At 46.9% G+C, this 26,729-nt stretch overlaps 2 protein-coding genes across 2 annotated transcripts; one reads left to right on the top strand and one right to left on the bottom strand.

Annotated features, from left to right (window-relative positions):
- Window positions 1-279: 279 nt before the first annotated feature.
- Window positions 280-15,973, bottom strand: LOC112240493 (N-acetylglucosamine-6-sulfatase). Its single transcript, XM_042312763.1, has 12 exons — window positions 15,652-15,973; window positions 14,382-14,441; window positions 13,656-13,862; window positions 11,630-11,695; window positions 9,716-9,814; window positions 9,064-9,231; window positions 5,408-5,490; window positions 4,660-4,778; window positions 4,101-4,306; window positions 3,156-3,377; window positions 2,568-2,728; window positions 280-1,586 (listed from the first exon to the last, which is right to left on the bottom strand). Exons 1-12 carry the CDS (start codon window positions 15,811-15,813, stop codon window positions 1,517-1,519), a joined length of 1,623 nt encoding a protein of 540 aa, XP_042168697.1. The 5' UTR covers window positions 15,814-15,973; the 3' UTR covers window positions 280-1,516.
- A 5,557-nt stretch (window positions 15,974-21,530) lies between these two features.
- Window positions 21,531-25,496, top strand: LOC121843144 (TBC1 domain family member 30-like; the record flags this gene model as incomplete). The annotated part of the gene is given in 2 exon segments (XM_042312764.1): window positions 21,531-22,313; window positions 25,332-25,496. Coding segments are annotated over 2 exon segments (682 nt in total), but the record flags the coding sequence as incomplete, so codon positions are not given.
- Between the last annotated feature and the right edge of the window lie 1,233 nt (window positions 25,497-26,729).

Here is a 26,729-nt window from a genome sequence, read left to right as displayed (position 1 = left end):
GAAATGATACAGTGATCTCCAACAGTATTGAGACAGGGACCCATTTAGGTTGTTTTGGCTCTGAGGGTATTTTCATCCATATTGGGTGAACCGTTTAGAAACTACAGCCCTTTTTGACCATAGTCCCCCTCCTTTAAGGTACCAAAAGTATTGGGACAAATTCACTGGTGTGTATTAAAGTGGTAAAACACATTGTCCCAGATTCTTAGAACACAATGACGACCTCCAGCTGTGACTCTAGAAACGTGGATGTCCCAGATTCTTAGAACACAATGACGACATCCAGCTGTGACTCTAGAAACGTGGATGTCCCAGATTCTTAGAACACAATGACGACATCCAGCTGTGACTCTAGAAACGTGGATGTCCCAGATTCTTAGAACACAATGACGACATCCAGCTGTGACTCTAGAAACGTGGATGTCCCTGATTCTTAGAACACAATGACAACATCCAGCTGTGACTCTAGAAACGTGGATGCATTGGCTGTTTGTTTTGGTTGTAGATCAGATCATTTTGTGCCCAATACAAATAATGGTCATTTGGAGTCACTTTTACCTTTTTAAATAAGAATAGAACATGTTTCTGAACACTTCTACATTAAAAGTGGATTAACTGGGAGAAAGAGGAACAACCAGAATGGTTTCTAGTCCTACTGGGAGAAAGAGGAACAACTGAAATGGTTTCTAGTCCTACTGGGGGAAAGAGGAACAACAGGAATGGTTTCTAGTCCTACTGAGAGAAAGAGGAACAACAGGAATGGTTTCTAGTCCTACTGGGGGAAAGAGGAACAACAGGAATGGTTTCTAGTCCTACTGAGAGAAAGAGGAACAACAGGTATGGTTTCTAGTCCTACTGAGAGAAAGAGGAACAACAGGAATGGTTTCTAGTCCTACTGAGAGAAAGAGGAACAACAGGAATGGTTTCTAGTCCTACTGGGGGAAAGAGGAACAACAGGAATGGTTTCTAGTCCTACTGGGGGAAAGAGGAACAACAGGTATGGTTTCTAGTCCTACTGAGAGAAAGAGGAACAACAGGAATGGTTTCTAGTCCTACTGAGAGAAAGAGGAACAACAGGTATGGTTTCTAGTCCTACTGAGAGAAAGAGGAACAATAGGTATGGTTTCTAGTCCTACTGGGAGAAAGAGGAACAACAGGAATGGTTTCTAGTCCTACTGGGAGAAAGAGGAACAACAGGAATGGTTTCTAGTCCTACTGTAGCAGGTCAAGCCTTGTTAATTATTTGAAAAACAGCTGATTTGAGGTAATTGATTTTCCTCGCATAATTAACAAACACAACATGTAAAATTAAAATCAGTCAAACAGTGTCTTAAAATAACCAATCAATGGGTGATACTGTGTCCAAACACAGGGTAGACGGGGGGTGTTGTGTACAGACTGTTAAAAGTGCTGTAGTGTGGAGTTTGCAGAAGGTCCCCCTCCAACCCCTACAGGGCTGAGGTCTCAGACACTAGGGAACAGCAGCACAGGCTCAGACAGCCCTCCTCTCCTCATTTCAGGCCCGTCTCAGCCTGTTGCGCCGGTGGCTCCTGTTACTGAACATCAGGTGAGGGTCAAACGTATATCTGCAGAGAGAAGAACAGAGGGGTGGTTAGAGCTGGGTGGTCTGGGGAGAGGAGAGGGGGGTTAGAGCTGGGTGGTCTGTAGAGAGGAGAGGGGGGTAGAGATGGGTGGTCTGTAGAGAGGAGAGGGGTGGGGGTAGAGCTGGGTGGTCTGTAGAGAGGAGAGGGGGTGGGGGTAGAGCTGGGTGGTCTGGGGAGAGGAGAGGGGTGGGGGTAGAGCTGGGTGGTCTGGGGAGAGGAGAGGGGTGGGGGGTAGAGCTGGGTGGTCTGGGGAGAGGAGAGGGGTGGGGGGTAGAGCTGGGTGGTCTGGGGAGAGGAGAGGGGTGGGGGGTAGAGCTGGGTGGTCTGGGGAGAGGAGAGGGGTGGGGGGGGTAGAGCTGGGTGGTCTGGGGAGAGGAGAGGGGTGGGGGGTAGAGCTGGGTGGTCTGGGGAGAGGAGAGGGGGTGGGGGGTAGAGCTGGGTGGTCTGGGGAGAGGAGAGGGGTGGGGGGGGGTAGAGCTGGGTGGTCTGGGGAGAGGAGAGGGGTGGGGGGTAGAGCTGGGTGGTCTGGGGAGAGGAGAGGGGTGGGGGGTAGAGCTGGGTGGTCTGGGGAGAGGAGAGGGGTGGGGGGTAGAGCTGGGTGGTCTGAGGAGAGGGGTGGGGGGTAGAGCTGGGTGGTCTGGGGAGAGGAGGGGGGGGGGTAGAGCTGGGTGGTCTGGGGAGAGGAGAGGGGGGGGTAGAGCTGGGTGGTCTGGGGAGAGGAGAGGGGTGGGGGGTAGAGCTGGGTGGTCTGGGGAGAGGAGAGGGGTGGGGGTAGAGCTGGGTGGTCTGTAGAGAGGAGAGGGGTGGGGGGTAGAGCTGGGTGGTCTGTAGAGAGGAGAGGGGTGGGGGGTAGAGCTGGGTGGTCTGTAGAGAGGAGAGGGGGGGGGGTAGAGCTGGGTGGTCTGGGGAGAGGAGAGGGGTGGGGGGGTAGAGCTGGGTGGTTGGTCAGTGTACCGTGCATACCGTGTATCGTAGACCCCAGGGGTCCTACAGGACTGTCCAGAACAGGACTGGAGCATCATCAGTCTGTGGTTCATCTTCTCCAGGACTTCCTGGTCGATGGTCTTAGCCAGGTTAATGAGCTGGTAGGGGTCAACTGTAATGTTATATACCTCTACAAACACCTGGGGAACACAGAGAGACAGTTAGTTATTACTAATGACCTGATAGAGGTATATAACATTACAGTTGACCCCTACAAACACCTGGGGAACACAGAGAGTTAGTTATTACTAATGACCTGGTAGGGGTCTACTGTAATGTTTATACACCTGGGGAACACAGAGAGTTAGTTATTACTAATGACCTGGTAGGGGTCTACTGTAATGTTTATACACCTGGGGAACACAGAGAGAGAGATATTACTAATGACCTGGTAGGGGTCTACTGTAATGTTTATACACCTGGGGAACACAGAGAGAGAGATATTACTAATGACCTGGTAGGGGTCTACTGTAATGTTTATACACCTGGGGAACACAGAGAGAGAGATATTAGCTGGTGAGACATGTCTACACAGCCCTAGTGACTAAACAGTTCTCTCCCTTTTACCTCGTTGTCATCAAACTCGCAGTACTGGAGGTTGGCAGAAGGGGCGACAGTACGAACGCAGGCGTACGTGTTGTTGAAGGAGTCCTCACACACACAGTCAGGGAAACATACGGAGACCCCAGGACCCAGCAGGGGGCAGGCGGGATCAGACACATTAGACCCCTCCCCTTCATACTCCACCAGGAAGTCTGTTCTCCACATAGTGCTGTTCACAGATCCCTCCTGACACAGAGAATACACACACACACACACACCAGTTAAACACTGATCCCTCCTGACACAGAGAATACACACACCAGTTAAACACTGATCCCTCCTGACAGAGAATACACACACCAGTTAAACACAGAGAATACACACACCAGTTAAACACAGAGAATACACACAACTGCCACCATGTCTAGGCTACGTTGCGCTAGGCTGCGTTGCGCTAGGCTACGTTGCGCTAGGCTACGTTGCGCTAGGCTACGTTGCGCTAGGCTACGTTGCGCTAGGCTACGTTGCGCTAGGCTACGTTGCGCTAGGCTACGTTGCGCTAGGCTACGTTGCGCTAGGCTACGTTGCGCTAGGCTACGTTGCCGTTGTACTAGGTGTTATATATAGTATAGTGGGTTCTCACCAGTACAGACAGGAAGGACATGACGTTGTACTAGGTGTTATATATAGTATAGTGGGTTCTCACCAGTACAGACAGGAAGTACATGACGTTGTACTAGGTGTTATATATAGTATAGTGGGTTCTCACCAGTACAGACAGGAAGGACATGACGTTGTACTAGGTGTTATATATAGTATAGTGGGTTCTCACCAGTACAGACAGGAAGTACATGACGTTGTACTAGGTGTTATATATAGTATAGTGGGTTCTGTATGGGTTCTCACCAGTACAGACAGGAAGGACATGACGTTGTACTAGGTGTTATATATAGTATAGTGGGTTCTCACCAGTACAGACAGGAAGGACATGCCGTCCATGGCAGTCTTGCTGACGTTGTAACCGGCCATGTCCAGGATGGTAGGACCCAGGTCAACGTTCTGGACTGCCAGCCCGGTGGTCTGGTTAGGCTTGATGTTGGGCCCTCGGATCAGCAGAGGAACTCTTATATCAGACTCATACAGCTGCCTCTTATCCAAGGGGAGAGAGAACTGACCTGGGGGGGTGGGAGGAGGAGAGGGGGGGGGTCAGCAGAGTGGTATCTATCCTCTTAGGAGGGGTGGAGCTTTACTTTTCTGAAGGCAGTGTGTGTGTGTGTTGTGTACCTGTGTCAGGTGTGTTGTGTTTTTTTATATATTTTTTATTTATTGAACCTTTATTGAACCAGGCAAGTCAGTTAAGAACAAATTCTTATTTTCAATGACTGCCTAGGAAAAGTGGGTTAACTGCCTGTTCAGGGGCAGAACGACAGATTTGTACCTTGTCAGCTGGGGGATTTGAACTTGCAACCTACTGGTTACGGTAGTCCAACGCTCCAACGCTCTAACCACTAGGCTACCTGCCGTGTACCTGTGTGGTATCCGTTGTCTGAGGTAAAGATGATGTAAGTGTTGTCCAGTTCCCCTCTGACCTCTAACCTCTTCACCACCTTCTCCACCAAGTCATCCACTGACAGCAGAGTACGCCACCTAGTGGGGGGGAGGGCAAACATTATAACCCATAAAGGATAGGGGGATACATTATAACCCATAAAGGATAGGGGGATACATTATAACCCATAAAGGATAGGGGGATACATTAACACTCATAAAGGATAGGGGGGATACATTAACACTCATAAAGGATAGGGGGATACATTATAACTCATAAAGGATAGGGGGGATACATTATAACCCATAAAGGATAGGGGATACATTATAACCCATAAAGGATAGGGGGATACATTATAACCCATAAAGGATAGGGGGATACATTATAACCCATAAAGGATAGGGGGATACATTATAACCCATAAAGGATAGGGGGATACATTATAACTCATAAAGGATAGGGGGATACATTATAACTCATAAAGGATAGGGGGATACATTAACACTCATAAAGGATAGGGGGATACATTATAACCCATAAAGGATAGGGGGGATACATTATAACTCAAAGGATACATTATAACTCAAAGGATAGGGGGGGATACATTATAACTCATAAAGGATAGGGGGGGATATATTATAACTCAAAGGATACATTATAACTCATAAAGGATAGGAGGGTGTTGTGAGAGAAGATGGGAGGAGAGAGAAGAGGAAGTACTACTAACCGTTTCCTGTAGGCCTCGTCCAGCAACTCGATAGAGGAGTTGGTCATGGGAGTCTTGGCCTGTCTGATCAGCCAGTGCTTGTCCTGGAGAAGGTCATTATGGGACAGATAGAGCACTAATTAACTGGTAGGTCTCTGTGGTGTGTTGAGAGGTCATTATGGGACAGACAGAGCACTAATTAACTGGTAGGTCTCTGTGGTGTGTTGAGAGGTCATTATGGGACAGACAGAGCACTAATTAACTGGTAGGTCTCTGTGGTGTGTTGAGAGGTCATTATGGGACAGACAGAGCACTAATTAACTGGTAGGTCTCTGTGGTGTGTTGAGAGGTCATTATGGGACAGACAGAGCACTAATTAACTGGTAGGTCTCTGTGGTGTGTTGAGAGGTCATTATGGGACAGACAGAGCACTAATTAACTGGTAGGTCTCTGTGGTGTATTGAGAGGTCAGACGTGGCCATCAGACAGTGGGAAAGGAGAGGGGATACCTAGTCTGAAAGCACTGAAATGTGTCTTCAGCATTTAACCCAACCCCTGAGGTGCGGGGGACTGCCTAAATCCACGTCATCAGCTCCCATAAAGCATTATTGTTAGGGGTAACTGCCTTGCTCAAGAGAAGAACGTCTCGGGGGTTCGAACCAGAAACCTTTCGGTTACTGACCCTACGCTAGGCTACACGTCACCCCTAAAACGGTACAGAGGACGAAGAGGCGTTCCCCCCCCTAAAACGGTACAGAGGACGAAGAGGCGTTCCCCCTAAAACGGTACAGAGGACGAACAGGCGTTCCCCCCCCTAAAAACGGTACAGAGGACGAACAGGCGTTCCCCCTAAAACGGTACAGAGGACGAACAGGCGTTCCCCCTAAAACGGTACAGAGGACGAACAGGCGTTCCCCCTAAAACGGTACAGAGGACGAACAGGCGTTCCCCCTAAAAACGGTACAGAGGACGAACAGGCGTTCCCCCTAAAACGGTACAGAGGACGAACAGGCGTTCCCCCTAAAACGGTACAGAGGACGAACAGGCGTTCCCCCTAAAACGGTACAGAGGACGAACAGGCGTTCCCCCTAAAACGGTACAGAGGACGAACAGGCGTTCCCCCTAAAACGGTACAGAGGACGAAGAGGCGTTCCCCCTAAAACGGTACAGAGGACGAAGAGGCGTTCCCCCTAAAACGGTACAGAGGACGAACAGGCGTTCCCCCTAAAACGGTACAGAGGACGAACAGGCGTTCCCCCTAAAACGGTACAGAGGACGAACAGGCGTTCCCCCTAAAACGGTACAGAGGACGAACAGGCGTTCCCCCTAAAACGGTACAGAGTACGAACAGGCGTTCCCCCTAAAACGGTACAGAGTACGAAGAGGCGTTCCCCCTAAAACGGTACAGAGTACGAAGAGGCGTTCCCCCCCTAAAACGGTACAGAGTACGAAGAGGCGTTCCCCCTAAAACGGTACAGAGTACGAAGAGGCGTTCCCCCCTAAAACGGTACAGAGTACGAAGAGGCGTTCCCCCTAAAACGGTACAGAGTACAAAGAGGCGTTCCCCCTAAAACGGTACAGAGTACGAAGAGGCGTTCCCCCCCTAAAACGGTACAGAGTACGAAGAGGCGATCCCCCTAAAACGGTACAGAGTACGAAGAGGCGTTCCCCCTAAAACGGTACAGAGTACGAAGAGACGTTCCCCCTAAAACGGTACAGAGTACGAAGAGACGTTCCCCCTAAAACGGTACAGAGTACGAAGAGACGTTCCCCCCCTAAAACGGTACAGAGTACGAAGAGACGTTCCCCCTAAACGGTACAGAGGACGAAGAGACGTTCCCCCTAAAACGGTACAGAGGGGCGAAGAGACGTTCCCCCTAAAAGCGGTACAGAGGACGAAGAGACGTCCCCCTAAAACGGTACAGAGGGCGAAGAGACGTTCCCCCCTAAACGGTACAGAGGACGAAGAGACGTTCCCCCTAAAACGGTACAGAGGACGAAGAGATGCAGGCATTGAAGACTTGCACGGTGGTTGTGGTGGTGGTGTTGTGGTGTTGGGGTTGTGGTGTTGGTGGGGTTGGGGTTGTGGTGTTGTTGGTGTTGGTGGGGGTGGAGGTATTGGGGTTGTGGTATGGGGGTTGTGGTGGAGGTGTTGGGGTATGGGGGGTTGTGGTGGAGGTGGGGTGTGGGTGGTATGGGGGGTTGTGGTGGTGATGGTGTGGGTGTAGTGGTATGGGTGGTGTGGTGGTAGCTGTAGTGGTATGGTTGGTGTGGTTTGGTATGGTTGGTGTGGTATGGTTGGTGTGGTATGGTATGGTTGGTGTGGTTGGTGTGGTATGGTTGTTGGTATGGTGTGGTTGGTATGGTGTGGTTGGTATGGTGTGGTTGGTATGGTGTGGTTATTGGTGTGGTAGGTGTGGTATGGTTGGTGTGGTGTGGTATGGTTGGTGTGGTGTTGTTGTGGTGTGGTTGTTGTGGTGTGGTTGTTGTGGTTGTGGTTGGTATGGTTGTTGTGGTGTGGTATGGTTGGTGTGGTTGGTGTGGTTTGTTGTGGTATGGATGGTGTGGTATGGTATGGTTGGTGTGGTATGGTATGGTTGGTGTGGTTGGTGTGGTGTGGTATGGTTGGTGTGGTGTGGTATGGTTGTTGGTATGGTGTGGTGTGGTTGGTATGGTGTGGTTATTGGTGTGGTAGGTGTGGTATGGTTGGTGTGGTGTGGTATGGTTGGTGTGGTATGGTTGGTGTGGTATGGTTTGTTGTGTGGTGTGGTGTGGTTGGTATGGTTATTGGTGTGGTAGGTGTGGTATGGTTGGTGTGGTGTGGTATGGTTGTTGTGGTGTGGTATGGGTGGTGTGGTGTGGTATGGTGTGGTGTGGTGTGGTTGGTGTGGTATGGTTGGTGTGGTGTGGTGTGGTATGGTTGGTGTGGTATGGTTGTTGGTATGGTGTGGTTGTTGTGGTGTGGTTATTGGTGTGGTATGGTATGGTTGTTGTGGTGTGGTTGGTATGGTTGTTGTGGTGTGGTTGGTATGGTTGTTGTGGTGTGGTATGGTTGTTGTGGTGTGGTATGGTTGTTGTGGTGTGGTATGGTTGTTGTGGTGTGGTATGGTTGTTGTGGTGTGGTATGGTTGTTGTGGTGTGGTTGGTATGGTTGTTGTGGTGTGGTTGGTATGGTTATTGGTGTGGTAGGTGTGGTATGGTGTTGTTGGTATGGTTGTTGTGGTGTGGTTGTTGTGGTGTGGTTGTTGTGGTGTGGTATGGTTGGTGTGGTATGGTTGGTGTGGTATGGTTGTTGTGTGGTTGTTGTGGTGTGGTATGGTTGGTGTGGTATGGTTGGTGTGGTATGGTTGGTGTGGTATGGTGTGGTTGTTGTGGTATGGTTGTTGTGGTATGGTTGTTGTGGTGTGGTTGTTGTGGTGGTGTGGTGTGGTTGTTGTGGTGTGGTTGTTGTGGTGTGGTGTGGTATGGTTGGTGTGGTATGGTTGGTGTGGTGTGGTGTGGTTGGTGTGGCTTGTTGTGGTGTGGTATGGATGGTGTGGTATGGTATGGTTGGTGTGGTGTGGTATGGTATGGTATGGTTGGTGTGGTATGGTTGTTGTGGTATGGTGTGGTATGGTATGGTTGGTATGGTGTGGTGTGGTTGGTGTGGTATGGTTGTTTCCATGTTTGGAGCCTACCTTCCCATGGACGTTGAAGTTGGGGTCTCGAGGGGCCTTGAGGTCCTGGAAGCGGTCCTGGTACTGCGGGGCGGGGGTCCAGGGGGCGTGGGGGGCGGGGGTCGAAACCATCATGAAGAACGGACGGTAGTTAGACTTATACTGGAGGAAGTCTAGAGACATGTTGGTCTGGAGAGGACAGAGACAGAGGTAGTTAGACTGGAGGAAGTCTGGAGAGGACAGAGACAGAGGTAGTTAGACTGGAGGAAGTCTAGAGAGGACAGAGACAGAGGTAGTTAGACTGGAGGAAGTCTAGAGACATGTTGGTCTGGAGAGGACAGAGACAGAGGTAGTTAGACTGGAGGAAGTCTGGAGAGGACAGAGACAGAGGTAGTTAGACTGGAGGAAGTCTAGAGAGGACAGAGGTAGTTAGACTGGAGGAAGTCTAGAGACATGTTGGTCTGGAGAGGACAGAGACAGTGGTAGTTAGACTGGAGGAAGTCTAGAGAGGACAGAGACAGAGGTAGTTAGACTGGAGGAAGTCTAGAGAGGACAGAGACAGAGGTAGCGTTAATCCCAGACTGATGCTGTAGTGATCAGACCAGGAGTTAGTGGACACAGATAGAGGTGGTTAGGTGTGTCCTTCAGTAGGACTACTAGCAGATCTTCTTACCAGTACATCTGTCAGGTAGTCTTCACTGTAGTTCCCTCCATGCTTCTTAGGCTTCCCATTCACAGACAGTGTGTAGTTGTAGTACCGAGAGTTCCTCTCCTGAATAGAACACAGGCAGTGTAGTACCTAGAGTTCCTCTCCTGAATAGAACACAGACAGTGTAGTGCCTAGAGTTCCTCTCCTGAATAGAACACAGTGTAGTGCCTAGAGTTCCTCTCCTGAATAGAACACAGACAGTGTAGTGCCTAGAGTTCCTCTCCTGAATAGAACACAGTGTAGTGCCTAGAGTTCCTCTCCTGAATAGAACACAGACAGTGTAGTACCTAGAGTTCCTCTCCTGAATAGAACACAGGCAGTGTAGTGCCTAGAGTTCCTCTCCTGAATAGAACACAGACAGTGTAGTGCCTAGAGTTCCTCTCCTGAATAGAACACAGTGTAGTACCTAGAGTTCCTCTCCTGAATAGAACACAGTGTAGTGCCTAGAGTTCCTCTCCTGAATAGAACACAGTGTAGTGCCTAGAGTTCCTCTCCTGAATAGAACAGTGTAGTACCTAGAGTTCCTCTCCTGAATAGAACACAGTGTAGTACCTAGAGTTCTTCTCCTGAATAGAACACAGTGTAGTACCTAGAGTTCTTCTCCTGAATAGAACACAGTGTAGTACCTAGAGTTCCTCTCCTGAATAGAACACAGTGTAGTGCCTAGAGTTCCTCTCCTGAATAGAACAGTGTAGTACCTAGAGTTCCTCTCCTGAATAGAACACAGTGTAGTACCTAGAGTTCTTCTCCTGAATAGAACACAGTGTAGTACCTAGAGTTCTTCTCCTGAATAGAACACAGTGTAGTACCTAGAGTTCCTCTCCTGAATAGAACACAGACAGTGCTGTACCTAGAGTTCTTCTCCTGAATAGAACACAGTGTAGTGCCTAGAGTTCCTCTCCTGAATAGAACACAGTGTAGTACCTAGAGTTCTTCTCCTGAATAGAACACAGTGTAGTGCCTAGAGTTCCTCTCCTGAATAGAACCCAGACAGTGTATCTATGTCACTACAGTATTTAAATATTAAATGAATAAGTGAAGGAGATAAAGTTGACCGTCGTATCTAGATTCAGTAGACTACAGAGGAGATAAAGTTGACCGTCGTATCTAGATTCAGTAGACCACAGAGGAGATAAAGTTGTCTGTCGTGTTTCTAGATTCAGTAGACCACAGAGGAGATAAAGTTGTCTGTCGTGTTTCTAGATTCAGTAGACTACAGAGGAGACAGTTGTCGTGTTTCTAGATTCAGTAGACCACAGAGGAGATCAAGTTGTCTGTCGTGTTTCTAGATTCAGTAGACCACAGAGGAGATCAAGTTGTCTGTCGTGTTTCTAGATTCAGTAGACCACAGAGGAGATAGTTGTCTGTCGTGTTTCTAGATTCAGTAGACCACAGAGGAGATCAAGTTGTCTGTCGTGTTTCTAGATTCAGTAGACCACAGACGAGATAGTTGTCTGTCGTGTTTCTAGATTCAGTAGACCACAGAGGAGATAGTTGTCTGTCGTGTTTCTAGATTCAGTAGACCACAGAGGAGATAGTTGTCTGTCGTGTTTCTGCCGGAACACTCGACTTTCTCCTGATCCTGACTTTAGTGACCTCTAACCTCAGTTACCCTTGCAGATATAGTAAACAAGGTATGTCAACAATCTTTGATTGATGTGATTTTCCTTCCCAGAGGAAAAACTAGGCCAGAGCAAGCAGCAGACGCAGCACCGTTGATTAATGATTGAGTCAGGAATACCGGCAGAAATACGTCTCTGGGGGTCAAAGTGAACCATTAGATTAGACTCACTAGACTGCTGAGGTGACATGTTGTTCTCACCAGAGTCTAGACTGATGTTGTGACGTTAGTAATATAGTGTATAAATGTAGTCTCACCAGTCCGACCCAGTAGTCCCATCCCAGAGGAACGTGCTCCACTCCTCCTGCATCTGGGTTTCCATACTGAAACAGAAACAGATTCCATACTGAGACAGAGCCAGTTTCCATCCTAAACCACATGTGTAGCCAGTTTCCATACTGAGACAGAGCCAGTTTCCATCCTAAACCACATGTGTAGCCAGTTTCCATCCTAAACCACATGTATAGCCAGTTTCCATCCTAAACCACATGTATAGCCAGTTTCCATCCTAAACCACATGTATAGCCAGTTTCCATACTGAGACAGAGCCAGTTTCCATCCTAAACCACATGTGTAGCCAGTTTCCATCCTAAACCACATGTGTAGCCAGTTTCCATCCTAAACCACATGTATAGCCAGTTTCCATCCTAAACCACATGTGTAGCCAGTTTCCATCCTAAACCACATGTGTAGCCAGTTTCCATCCTAAACCACATGTGTAGCCAGTTTCCATCCTAAACCACATGTGTAGCCAGTTTCCATCCTAAACCACATGTGTAGCCAGTTTCCATACTGAAAGAGTCAGAGAGACAGAACGAGAGTCAGTTTCCATACTGAAACACAGAGTCAGAGAGACAGAACGAGAGTCAGTTCAGAGATTCAGAGCCAGACAGGGTGACTTCCTCTACATAGATGCATAGTGTGTGACTCAGTGGTTAGGGTTAGGAACAGACTCAGTGGTAACGGTTAGGGTTAGAGGGTAAGGGTTAGGGTTTAGGGGTTAGGGTAAGGGTTAGGAACAGACAGAGAGTTAGGGTTGGGGTTAGGGTTGACTCAGTGGTTAGGGTTAGTTCACATAGTGTGTGACTCAGTGGTTAGGTGACTAGGAACAGACAGAGAGTTAGGTGACTAGGAACAGACAGAGAGTTAGGTGACTAGGAACAGACAGAGAGTTAGGTGACTAGGAACAGACAGAGAGTTAGGTGACTAGGAACATATCAGCATCCTTCTACTGTAACCTACATGTTGATGATGCTGTCTAGTGTAACCTACATACATGACAGGACATGATGATGCTGTCTAGTGTAACCTACATACATGACAGGACATGATGATGCTGTCTAGTGTAACCTACATACATGACAGGACATGATGATGCTGTCTAGTGTAACCTACATACATGACAGGACATGATGATGCTGTCTAGTGTAACCTACATACATGACAGGACATGATGATGCTGTCTAGTGTAACCTACATACATGACAGGACATGATGATGCTGTCTAGTGTAACCTACATACATGACAGGACATGATGATGCTGTCTAGTGTAACCTACATACATGACAGGACATGATGATGCTGTCTAGTGTAACCTACATACATGACAGGACATGATGATGCTGTCTAGTGTAACCTACATACATGACAGGAGATGTGAAGATGCTGTGTGTGGTATGGTTGTGGCATACTGTCATATTGCTTAAGACTTGTCCAAAGTAAATGCTGTTTTTGAATTGAATAACCTGGTTGAGGTGCTTCCCAGTGTAGAAGGTCTGGTAACCAGCGTAGAGTTAGGTGGTAGAGTTAGGTGGTAGAGTTAGGTGGTAGAGTTAGGTGGTAGAGTTAGGTGGTAGAGTTAGGTGGTAGAGTTAGGTGGTAGAGTTAGGTGGTAGAGTTAGGTGGTAGAGTTAGGTGGTAGAGTTAGTGAGGTATATTTACCTGGTTGAGGTGCTTCCCAGTGTAGAAGGTCTGGTAACCAGCGTAGAGTTAGGTGGTAGAGTTAGTGAGGTATATTTACCTGGTTGAGGTGCTTCCCAGTGTAGAAGGTCTGGTAACCAGCGTAGAGTTAGGTGGTAGAGTTAGGTGGTAGAGTTAGTGAGGTATATTTACCTGGTTGAGGTGCTTCCCAGTGTAGAAGGTCTGGTAACCAGCGTAGAGTTAGGTGGTAGAGTTAGGTGGTAGAGTTAGTGAGGTATATTTACCTGGTTGAGGTACTTCCCAGCAAAGAAGGTCTGGTAACCAGCGTAGTGTTAGTGTTAGAGATGGTGAGGTATATTTACCTGGTTCAGGTACTTCCCAGCGAAGAAGGTCTGGTAACCAGCGTAGGCCTGCAGTAGAGCAGGGAAGGTCTTGGGCTCCTGGGTCTTCTGCCAGGCCGTGCTGCTGCAGTTCCCCTCCAGAGTGTTGTTGATCACATGGTGGTTATGAGGATACTTTCCTGTTAGGATGCTGGCTCTGCTGGGACAGCACAGTGGGCTGGCTACAAACTGGGGTAAACACAACACATACTCCCATCAGCATGTCTCCTGGTGCAGTGCAACTACACTCATTCATCTCCCGTCCTGCCCCTGAAACCCTCATCATGCATTCATCTCCTTCCAGAAGGAACCTGCAGGTAAGCATTTGGTTGGACGATGAACAGGATACTCACAGCGTTGGAGACCAACCCTAACCCCTAACCCCTAACAGGATACTCACAGCGTTGGAGACCAACCCTAACCCCTAACCCCTAACAGGATACTCACAGCGTTGGAGACCAACCCTAACCCCTAACCCCTAACAGGATACTCACAGCGTTGGAGACCAACCCTAACCCCTAACCCCTAACAGGATACTCACAGCGTTGGAGACCAACCCTAACCCCTAACAGGATACTCACAGCGTTGGAGACCAACCCTAACCCCTAACAGGATACTCACAGCGTTGGAGACCAACCCTAACCCCTAACAGGATACTCACAGCGTTGGAGACCAACCCTAACCCCTAACTCTGAACAGGATACTCACAGCGTTGGTAAAGGTGATCCCTGCTTCACCAATCAGCTTCTTGGTCTTGTTCAGTGGGGTCTGAAGAAACACAATGCGGTTTTAGAATGTCCCATCCTGAAACCTCAGCTCACAGACACACCTGTTCCGGTAACTTATGTCACACTGATCTGTCATCAACATCTGGCGGCTCTAAACTTTACAATAATAACATCTGAAAAGCGTACCTGGATTACAGCATCAAACAGTATCATAAGATTCTCCTGGCCAGACTTCTAGTATACCTACTGAGCATACTGAACTAGTTCAGACTGGCTGCCAAAGACCTGGACTGTGAGAGCAGGGCCCTGCTAAACAATAAGGTGAGAATAGAACCTACTGAAAACATGTCTGCCTTGGGATTTAGGCTAGTTTAGAGAGGAGGAACTGATCACGGGTTTATGAAGGGCCCAGTCCATCAGCTTTAGCTATTGCTGTAGTCATGTGTATCAAGACTCTCAGAAGTAGGATTGCTGATCAGGTCCATGTAATATTATCCATTATGGAAGAACACATAAACTGATCAGGGATCAGGTTCCCCCCCGTCCATGTAATATTATCCATTATGGAAGAACATCTAAACTGATCCTAGATCAGCAGGACTCCTGACATTTGACACACCCAGTCATGATATGATTGTTCTGTAGCCTGGTGAGATCGGGGACATGATTAGGCTAGGCAGGCTTGAGGGGGTAGATAACCTAGCAGGTCATGACTTTAGCAAAACAACACACCCTCAACATAGCTGGGCTATATGTGATGGCTATCTATTTATCTAACTCCGCAGCCTAACCGTTAACTAAAGGTAAACACTGCGCGCATCAGCCCATAGCAGTTCCAACCTTAACGTTAGTTCTTCAAACACACCACCATTATATTAAACTAGTGTAAACTGATTTACCATGCTCCCAATATATTAAACTAGTGTAAACTGATTTACCATGCTCCCAATATATTAAACTAGTGTAAACTGATTTACCATGCCCCCAATATATTAAACTAGTGTAAACTGATTTACCATGCCCCCAATATATTAAACTAGTGTAAACTGATTTACCATGCTCCCAATATATTAAACTAATGTAAACTGATTTACCATGCCCCCAATATATTAAACTAGTGTAAACTGATTTACCATGCCCCCAATATATTAAACTAGTGTAAACTGATTTACCATGCCCCCAATATATTAAACTAGTGTAAACTGATTTACCATGCCCCCAATATATTAAACTAATGTAAACTGATTTACCATGCCCCCAATAACGACGTCCAGGTCATCGGTGAGGATCAAAACAACGTTGGGTCTGTGATACCACTTGGCAACGACACAGCAGCGGTTATTCAACAGCAAGGTGACGCAGATTAAGAGACAATTCAATAACGTTGGCAGATTTAACCGAATCGAGGTCATGTTTCACTGTGAAATTAAAGACGGTGTCTTCTCGCTGCGACTCCTAAATTGATAAAAGCGTGAAACGTAGTTAGGAAAATGCTCCTGTGAGGGGGTTAGAATGACTCCTTTGTAAAGTACGCACGAATAAGTAAGCGCTTTCGGGTCACGGATTTGTATACACCTTCAGAATAAGAGTCAAATCAAGCTTTATTTATACAGCACATTTCAGACAGAATACAGCGCAGTGGAGTACCATAGTATGAGTCATATTACCCATAAAACCTAGTGGTCAAACAAGGAAATAGTTCCAGTCATTTTTCCATCATTCATTTTTCCCATAAGAGATTTTAGAAACACTTAAAATAATGTCTGTTTTGATAACAGTGTAAATCTCCAGGACAACAGTGTCTCCAGGACAACAGTGTCTCCAGGACAACAGTGTAAATCTCCAGGACAAGGTGACTTGCGGATGTCGCAGGGTTAAATGCAAAACACTTTTCGGTTGAGTGCATTCAGTTGTTCAACTGGCTAGGTATCCTCTTCCCCTTTTCCCTTCTAATTAGCTAGATCATCATATTGATGGTTAGAAAAGCCTTTTACACATTTAAATCAACATTTCCAACAGCATGCTTTGCCAAAAACTGCTGGGGTTTCAAACAACAATTAACTATGTAAACTATTACAGCCCAGGCTTCAATCATATCTGTCGAAATCAGGGTTGAATATTTCCCCGGTATTTTACAAATGTTCCATCCTGAGAATAAATCACTTTTCTCGCTGGTTAACCCAGTCTTTCCCGCCAGAACCGAACACTCAGACATCATTACAGAGAGCCAGAGGCAGTAGGGATGACCAGGGATGTTCTCTGTTTAGTGAGTCCTCCAGATCAGAGGCAGTAGGGATGACCAGGGATGTTCTCTGTTTAGTGAGTCCACCAGATCAGAGGCAGTAGGGATGACCAGGGATGTTCTCTGTTTAGTGAGTCCTCCAGATCAGAGGCAGTAGGGATGACCAGGGATGTTCTCTGTTTAGTGCTCCAGATCAGAGGCAGTAGATGACCAGGGATGTTCTCTGTTTAGTGAGCCCTCCAGATCAGAGGCAGTAGGGATGACCAGGGATGTTCTCTGTTTAGTGAGTCCTCCAGATCAGAGGCAGTAGATGACCAGGGATGTTCTCTGTTTAGCGAGTCCTCCAGATCAGAGGCAGTAGGGATGACCAGGGATGTTCTCTGTTTAGTGAGTCCTCCAGATCAGAGGCAGTAGATGACCAGGGATGTTCTCTGTTTAGCGAGTCCTCCAGATCAGAGGCAGTAGGGATGACCAGGGATGTTCTCTGTTTAGTGAGTCCACCAGATCAGAGGCAGTAGATGACCAGGGATGTTCTCTGTTTAGTGAGTCCTCCAGATCAGAGGCAGTAGGGATGACCAGGGATGTTCTCTGTTTAGTTGCCTCCAGATCAGAGGCAGTAGATGACCAGGGATGTTCTCTGTTTAGTGAGCCCTCCAGATCAGAGGCAGTAGGGATGACCAGGGATGTTCTCTGTTTAGTGGGTCCTCCAGATCAGAGGCAGTAGATGACCAGGGATGTTCTCTGTTTAGCGAGTCCTCCAGATCAGAGGCAGTAGGGATGACCAGGGATGTTCTCTGTTTAGTGAGTCCTCCAGATCAGAGGCAGTAGGGATGACCAGGGATGTTCTCTGTTTAGTTGCCTCCAGATCAGAGGCAGTAGGGATGACCAGGGATGTTCTGTTTAGTGAGTCCTCCAGATCAGGGCATAGTGACCAGGGATGTTCTCTGTTTAGTGAGTCCACCAGATCAGAGGCAGAGGGATGACCAGGGATGTTCTGTTTAGTGAGTCCTCCAGATCAGGGATGGGATGACCAGGGATGTTCTCTGTTTAGTGAGTCCTCCAGATCAGAGGCAGTAGGGATGACCAGGGATGTTCTGTTTAGTGAGTCCGCCAGATCAGAGGCAGTAGGGATGACCAGGGATGTTCTGTTTAGTGAGTCCTCCAGATCAGAGGCAGTAGGGATGACCAGGGATGTTCTGTTTAGTGAGTCCTCCAGATCAGAGGCAGTAGGGATGACCAGGGATGTTCTCTGTTTAGTGAGTCCACCAGATCAGAGGCAGTAGGGATGACCAGGGATGTTCTCTGTTTAGCGAGTCCTCCAGATCAGAGGCAGAGGGATGACCAGGGATGTTCTCTGTTTAGTGAGTCCTCCAGATCAGAGGCAGTAGGGATGACCAGGGATGTTCTCTGTTTAGTGAGTCCTCCAGATCAGAGGCAGTAGGGATGACCAGGGATGTTCTCTGTTTAGCGAGTCCTCCAGATCAGAGGCAGTAGGGATGACCAGGGATGTTCTCTGTTTAGTGAGTCCTCCAGATCAGAGGCAGTAGGGATGACCAGGGATGTTTTCTTGATAAGTGTAAAGTAAATAGTATAGTAAAGTACAGTACTTAAGTAGTACTTTACACCACTGGTTGGTCTGATGGGAGTCCATGATGTCATTGGGCTCCTCCGTTACTTGAGGAACAATAGAGGAGCAATAGAGAACAAAAGCCCCCCCCCTGACACTTGTGCTTGACTGGACTTACCTGGACCACCTTATGAGATGTGCCTTTTAAGTAGAGGAGGTGTTAAATTAGGTAGAAAGGAGACTGAAGTGCCAATGCTATTGTTAATACTGTCAATGCTCTTGTCAATATGGTAAATGCTATAATATTATTTGTGCTATCAAGGCTATTATCTATTTTCCTTTTTTTATATTGGTTGACAATAAAGGTTAACAAAATTCTAAGTCTGGTAACATTTCCTAATAAAATGTAACACATTTCGACCATTTGTATTATTTTTTACAATCGTCCGTGCGTGACTATTATTTTGAAGGATAATGGTTAATTTGCTGCTCAGTGGTCATGTGCTGCCTGACAACAGAAGCCCCCGTCAGCTGATCTGCACCCGCACGACTTGGGGTATGACGTCAAAATGAGGAAAGCGTTCAATTGAACATGTCAATATAATAAATAAATAAATAAAATAAAAACATGTCAATATAAAAATAAACAACAAAAATAAACACGTCAATATAGTCGGCAGGTTTCATTATCATGTTCCTTCGTGTTTCTCCACACAGATATTATATATGGAATAATCGGGACACATTGTTTAAAAATACTTCTTTGTTTTTAGAATATTGGTTCTGAAATAATATCCTATTGGTGCCAACTGGTAAATGCAGAGGATCTTTTACTCAGTTATAAGGAATTCTTATCCCTTTACAAGGTCCCTGTAACACCTAAAGATGTTGCCATTGTTTTAGACGCCATTCCCTCAGGTGTTGTTTTATTATTCAGGAACGTGACCCTCAGAGCCTACCTTCTATTGACCTTCTATTGACCTTCTATTGACCTTCCGTTGACCCTGTTGACTCATCAGTAGGAAAGATTTGTTTTTATTTTGGTCCATTCAACAACAATAGAGCTATAGGAACCTTGTTTCAACAGGATGTTGATTCTATGTCTCATGTCATGTTGGTCCATTCAACAACAACAGAGCTATAGGAACCTTGTTTCAACAGGATGTTGATTCTATGTCTCATGTCATGTTGGTCCATTCAACAACAACAGAGCTATAGGAACCTTGTTTCAACAGGATGTTGATTCTATACCTCATGTCATGTTGGTCCATTCAACAACAACAGAGCTATAGGAACCTTGTTTCAACAGGATGTTGATTCTATACCTCATGTCATGTTGGTCCATTCAACAACAACAGAGCTATAGGAACCTTGTTTCAACAGGATGTTGATTCTATACCTCATGTCATGTTGGTCCATTCAACAACAACAGAGCTATAGGAACCTTGTTTCAACAGGATGTTGATTCTATACCTCATGTCATTCCCTATTGGAACGGTTTTATTGTTAATATCTGTTGGGGAAAAGTTTGGATGTTGCTCCACACATACCTACTTATTAACAACATGAAGGAAGTTTCTTTTTAAATTATTTATAAATATTATCCTGCCAACCACTATATGAAGAAGTTTAAGAAAAGCATCAATTCAAGTTGTACCTTTTGTAATGACCACCCAGAAACAGTGTTGCATTGTGTTCATGTAAGGGATCTGGGGCGAGACATCAGTAGATTTATAATTGAACACATTTATGGAGATTTTACACTATTATGGAGAGATGTAGTGATTGGACTCTTTACCTATGATATAAATAATTTGAAACAATTTTATGTAATTCATTTCATCAATTATTTTGGCAAAATTTCATTTTCACAAATGTAAATTTACAAACATCACATTTACTTACCTTGCAAAAATAAATTGAACTATATTCTAAGACAATGGAATACTCTGTTATATGATAAATGTGTTTATTTCCCTTAAGGGCCTTGTGTAATGTGATATTGTACCCACTAGCCCCGCCCCCAGCCCCGCCCATAGCACCGCCCCTAGCCTATGTCCTTTATATATTCTTTATATATACTCTTGTGTTCCCCCATGTACTTTTTGCATTTAAAAAACATGTTAATGCAAAAATAAATGTTTCATTGGAACTTGTTGATAGGTCTATTTTATAACCTACATTGAGGTATTCCTATAAAATTTACTTTATTTGGACTGCATAGTTCAATATTTTTGTGTCCCAAACCACGTTTCCATCTACCTTTTTTTTATGCGAGTAAAGTCATACCATATTAAAAAATAACATAATGACAGCTGTGATGAAAACAGGAAGTTTCGGTACAATTGTATACATGTTGACAGATAATTTGTTCGTTTAACATGGTGAATCGTTTTGTGATGGTAACATATATTATGTGAGAAATGGCGGTGGAAAAGCCTTTATGTTGACATATTGATATAATAACCGTCATACTGTATCAAAGTCAACTTGGAGCGACGCGATGACCTGTTGTCTCCCACGACATCATCTCCCACTACGACTCGGGAAACGGTGCGGTTTATCAGGCTACAGGTGAAATGAATTATATGATCAACTTCACAGGGTAGTGAAAATCATGGTGATGAGCTTGATGCTCTTTTCCGACACATATACTGGGTCTCATTCTGGTGACATGATGATCAATGCTTCACTGCCGATTGACAAATACAAATATTCTCGCTATTGTCCATAACAATCTCATCATGTAGACTAGCCTACCCGCACTGGTGGGGGAAAACGCATCATTTCATAATCCAGAATGTTGAATATTCACATGAAAATCTATCTCCAATTGGATGAAAACATAGCTATAGTAACGGAAATATACAGTTTAAACTGTTGTTTATATCACAGGGCTACAAACGAGGGAGAAAACAGCTTGATATTGTCTTACTGCCATATGTATTACTTGATTGTAACATGAGGACTAGGCTTTAAGAATCCTCTAAATCCTCATCAATAGACGGTTATTATCTGCGCTGTAATTCTACATTGTCACGGTACACCGCTCTGCTGAGATGACCGGTCAGTTCGGCTCCTCTCTGAGTGGTCAGGGGGTGTTGATGTGGAGGAGCGCCGCAGCACTGGGGAACTGTGGCGGTTGCGGCTGAATAAAGTTGGTCAGTGCTTTTCGAAACCCTTGGGACGTCCCTAACCTTAACCTTTACTTAACCATTTAACATGTCAAACTCAATGGGACGTCCCTAACCTTAACCCCCTACCTAACCATTTAACCATCAAATTCAATGGGAGGCACGTCCCAAAGATATCGGATAGCATGGACAGAAGATGTTTCCAGTGGGCTGGACTATTCACCCCGGAGGGTTGGCAGATTGCGAACTTTCAGGAAGGAAACTAGTAGCTCCCGGTCACAGCCCTGCCTCCTGAGTAGTGGAATGGAATGCACCCGGAACTCACTTCCTCTTGAAGACGAGTGTTGAATTAAGAAAGTAGTTGCACCTGTTCCCATGAAACGTTCATGTTTGGAGAGATGGCAACTTGACAAGCACAAGAATAACAGTAGCGAACGGGACAGCGTGTTGTAATGTCGTCCCAGGCTGAGAACGTGGCGGAACTTTTAGAAATAGACATATGTGACGGCGACATCTGCTCGGAGGGGGAGAGCGGAGTGTTCATCAACTCAGGTACAGGTGCGTCACTCTTAGACGGCTTCTCGGCGTTTCAGCAGTGGACCGGACCTAGTTCTCGTTCCTCTTCAGGCCACAACAACACAGACTTTGTCTCAAAGAGACCGAGAGAAACATCATCCCCGAGTCTGTATCCCCAGAACGGCCTGGGGTCTGGAGCCGGTGATCGTGTGACCCTTGGCGACCTCCAGGGTCAGGATCTCCGAGCCCCCCGCTCCTCCATAGTGGACTGTCTGTTGGTGGAGCTCTATGACACCTACAGCAGCGCTCGGCTCAGTGTTGACAGCCCGGATAGCAGTACCGAGGCGTCCAGCTCTGAGCTGTTCTGCCGCAGTAATACTGGATCCAGCTTCCTCCAGGAACTACAAGAGAAACACACCAGGAGACACCAGGTCATCTACCTGTCTCAGAAAGGTGAGTGAGTTTTATTTGATTTTTATACCTTTTTTTATTTAACGAGGAAAGTCAGTTAATAACAAATTCTTATGGTGGGTTAACTGGTTTAGGAATGGTGGGTTAACTGGTTCAGGAACGGTGGGTTAACTGGTTTAGGAACGGTGGGTTAACTGGTTTAGGAACGGTGGGTTAACTGGTCTAGGAACAGTGGGTTAACTGGTCTAGGAACAGTGGGTTAACTGGTCTAGGAACTGGGTTAACTGGTCTAGGAACAGTGGGTTAACTGGTTTACTGGTCTAACGGTGGGTTAACTGGTTTAGTTAACTGGTTTAGGAACAGTGGGTTAACTGGTCTAGGAACAGTGGGTTAACTGGTCTAGGAACGGTGGGTTAACTGGTCTAGGAACGGTGGGTTAACTGGTTTAGGAACGGTGGGTTAACTGGTTTAGGAACTGGTGGGTTAACTGGTTTGGTCTAGGAACAGTGGGTTAACTGGTCTAGGAACAGTGGGTTAACTGGTCTAGGAACAGTAACTGGTCTAGGAACAGTGGTTAACTGGTTAACTGGTCTAGGAACAGTGGGTTAACTGGTCTAGGAACAGTGGGTTAACTGGTCTAGGAACTGGTGGGTTAACTGGTCTAGGAACGGTGGGTTAACTGGTCTAGGAACGGTGGGTTAACTGGTCTAGGAACGGTGGGTTAACTGGTTTAGGAACGGTGGGTTAACTGGTTTAGGAACGGTGGGTTAACTGGTCTAGGAACGGTGGGTTAACTGGTCTAGGAACGGTGGGTTAACTGGTTTAGGAACGGTGGGTTAACTGGTTTAGGAACGGTGGGTTAACTGGTTTAGGAACTGGTTTAGGGTTAACTGGTTTAGGAACGGTGGGTTAACTGGTTTAGGAACGGTGGGTTAACTGGTTTAGGAACGGTGGGTTAACTGGTTTAGGAACTGGTTTAGGAACGTGGGTTAACTGGTCTAGGAACGGTGGGTTAACTGGTTTAGGAACGGTGGGTTAACTGGTTTAGGAACGGTGGTTTAACTGCCTTGTTCTGGGGCAGAACGACAGATTTATACCTTGTCAGTTTGTGGATTTTATGGAGCAACCTTTCGGTTACTGACCCAATGTTATAACCACTAGGCTACCTGCCGCACTATATATATTGATCGATACTTTTGTCAAAAAAACTGTTCCATTAAATAGCAAATGTGCCTACTCTGGTCATGGCACATGCGCTCTAGCCACCAGCTCTAGGATACAGTGTGTGGGGGGTCCAGCTCTAGGATACAGTGTGTGGGGGGGGGGTCCAGCTCTAGGATACAGTGTGTGGGGGGTCCAGCTCTAGGATACAGTGTGTGGGGGGTCCAGCTCTAGGATACAGTGTGCATGTGGGGGGTCCAGCTCTAGGGTACAGTGGGGGGAATCCAGCTCTAGGGTACAGTGGAGGGGGGTCCAGCTCTAGGGTACAGTGGAGGGGGGAGTCCAGCTCTAGGGTACAGTGTGTGGGGGGGTCCAGCTCTAGGATACAGTGTGTGGGGGGGTCCAGCTCTAGGATACAGTGTGTGTGGGGGGATCCAGCTCTAGGATACAGTGTGCGTGTGGGGGGTCCAGCTCTAGGATACAGTGTGCGTGGGGGGGGTCCAGCTCTAGGATACAGTGTGTGGGGGGTCCAGCTCTAGGATACAGTGTGTGGGGGGTCCAGCTCTAGGATACAGTGTGGGGGGGGTCCAGCTCTAGGATACAGTGTGGGGGGTCCAGCTCTAGGATACAGTGTGGGGGGGGTCCAGCTCTAGGATACAGTGTGTGGGGGGGGGTCCAGCTCTAGGATACAGTGTGTGGGGGTCCAGCTCTAGGATACAGTGTGGGGGGGGGGTCCAGCTCTAGGATACAGTGTGTGGGGGGGTCCAGCTCTAGGATACAGTGTGTGTGTGGGGGGGGGGTCCAGCTCTAGGATACAGTGTGTGGGGGGTCCAGCTCTAGGATACAGTGTGTGGGGGGGGGGGGAATCCAGCTCTAGGATACAGTGTGTGGGGGGGGTCCAGCTCTAGGATACAGTGGGGGGGGGGGGTCCAGCTCTAGGATACAGTGGAGGGGGAGTCCAGCTCTAGGGTACAGTGGAGGGGGAGTCCAGCTCTAGGGTACAGTGGGGGGAATCCAGCTCTAGGGTACAGTGGGGGGTCTAATGTACAGTGGGGGTGTCCAGCTCTTGGGTACAGTGGGTGGAGTCCAGCTCTAATATACAGTGGGAGGGGGTCCAGCTCTAGGGTACGGTGGGAGGGGGTCCAGCTCCAGGGTACAGTGGGGGTGGGGGTACGTGGGGAGTAGTGGGGGTGGGGGGTAGTTGGTCGGAGTTGTAAATGAGAACTTCTTCTCAGCTAGCCTACCTGGTTAAATAAAGGTGAAATATAAATGTTTGTATAAATACATTAGTATTTGCGTTTAGAGGCGTTTCCACGGCCATATCTCGCATAATACATTTTACGGACACACAAAGATCCCATGTAATATGAACATGATCTGTAACCATTTTATAAAATTGTACTGAAATGTTAATTTTTTGTATGGAATGGCTTTACTGGCATAAGAACTGTGGCTGGAAACATGGTCTACTGCGGGCCGTAGGGTCTACTGCGGGCCGTAGGGTCTACTGCGGGCCGTAGGGTCTACTGCGGGCCGTAGGGTCTACTGCGGGCCAATATTACTCTGAATCATAAAATCACATTACAGCTACTATGCCAGTCTGTCACTCACACTTAATGTATTTTGAAGTCTGTTATAAAATGCATTTTAATGTTTAAAAATGGTATTATAATGTATATTACTGCCTTATTAGTAGCTGCAGGAACTAATGGGTATCCATAATAAACCCCAGGAAGAGTAGCTGCTGCCGTGACAGGAACTAATGGGGATCCATAATAAACCCCAGGAAGAGTAGCTGCTGTCTTGGCAGGAACTAATGGGCTGTATCATAGGGGAGGTACGCTACAGGACCGGTCTCCAGTCAGCCAAGCTGCTCTATATATCTATATTGTGTTTCAGCACCAGAAGAGTTGAGCTGTATCATAGGAGAGGTACGCTACAGGACCGGTCTCCAGTCAGCCAAGCTGCTGCGCCAGCTGAAGAGGAGAGACCGCCTCAGTCACAAGCTCCAGAAGAACTATGACATCATCACCGCCTGTCTGCAGGCCGTGTCCCAGAAGAGAAGTAAGGAGAGGCGGTGGCTCCCTGTGTAGTGTGGTGCTCCCTATTCCCTGTCTAGTGTGGTTCTCCCTATTCCCTGTCTAGTGTGGTGCTCCCTATTCCCTGTCTAGTGTGGTGCTCCCTATTCCCTGTCTAGTGTGGTGCTCCCTATTCCCTGTCTAGTGTGGTGCTCCCTATTCCCTGTCTAGTGTGGTGCTCCCTATTCCCTGTCTAGTGTGGTGCTCCCTATTCCCTGTCTAGTGTGGTGCTCCCTATTCCCTGTCTAGTGTGGTGCTCCCTATTCCCTGTCTAGTGTGGTGCTCCCTATTCCCTGTCTAGTGTGGTGCTCCCTATTCCCTGTCTAGTGTGGTGCTCCCTATTCCCTGTCTAGTGTGGTGCTCCCTATTCCCTGTCTAGTGTGGTGCTCCCTATTCCCTGTCTAGTGTGGTGCTCACACCCCTCCACTTTTTCCACATTTTATTGTTACAGCCTAAATGTAAAATGGATTCAATTTAGGTTGTTTTGGCTGCGTACCGGTATCTATATTTATATTTATATCTATATTTATATTTATATCTATATTTCAATCTATATTTATTTATATTTATTTCTATATTTATATATTTTTGGGGGGCAATGAGCACATTTGAGGTCTTGTGAGCGGAAACTTGAACATTGAGAAAGTTGTGCAACTTCCGGTGCACGTTCACAGTTTTAGACAGTAGCCAATAGGCTGTACCCTTACAGTTTTAGACAGTAGCCAATAGGCTGTGCCCTTACAGTTTTAGACAGTAGCCAATAGGCTGTGCCCTTACAGTTTTAGACAGTAGCCAATAGGCTGTGCCCTTACAGTTTTAGACAGTAGCCAATAGGCTGTGCCCTTACAGTTTTAGACAGTAGCCAATAGGCTGTGCCCTTACAGTTTTAGACAGTAGCCAATAGGCTGTGCCCTTACAGTTTTAGACAGTAGCCAATAGGCTGTGCCCTTACAGTTTTAGACAGTAGCCAATAGGCTGTGCCCTTACAGTTTTAGACAGTAGCCAATAGGCTGTGCCCTTACAGTTTTAGACAGTAGCCAATAGGCTGTGCCCTTACCGTTTCAGTATCCAATAGGCTGTGCCCTTAGTTTTAGACAGTAGCCAATAGGCTATTGTGGCTATTTTGAGCATAATGTAGTCCTACCAACAAAACCAACGGAACAAATCCCATAACATTTTCACATGGCAATAGCTTCTGATTTCTATGGCCTACAGTAGT

This window comes from Oncorhynchus tshawytscha, unplaced genomic scaffold (genome assembly GCF_018296145.1).
Source record: "Oncorhynchus tshawytscha isolate Ot180627B unplaced genomic scaffold, Otsh_v2.0 Un_contig_5766_pilon_pilon, whole genome shotgun sequence".
In the NCBI taxonomy this organism is placed as follows: domain Eukaryota; kingdom Metazoa; phylum Chordata; class Actinopteri; order Salmoniformes; family Salmonidae; genus Oncorhynchus; species Oncorhynchus tshawytscha.
The sequence above is the reverse complement of the archived record's forward strand: the minus strand, read 5'-3'. Positions and strand labels throughout refer to the sequence as shown.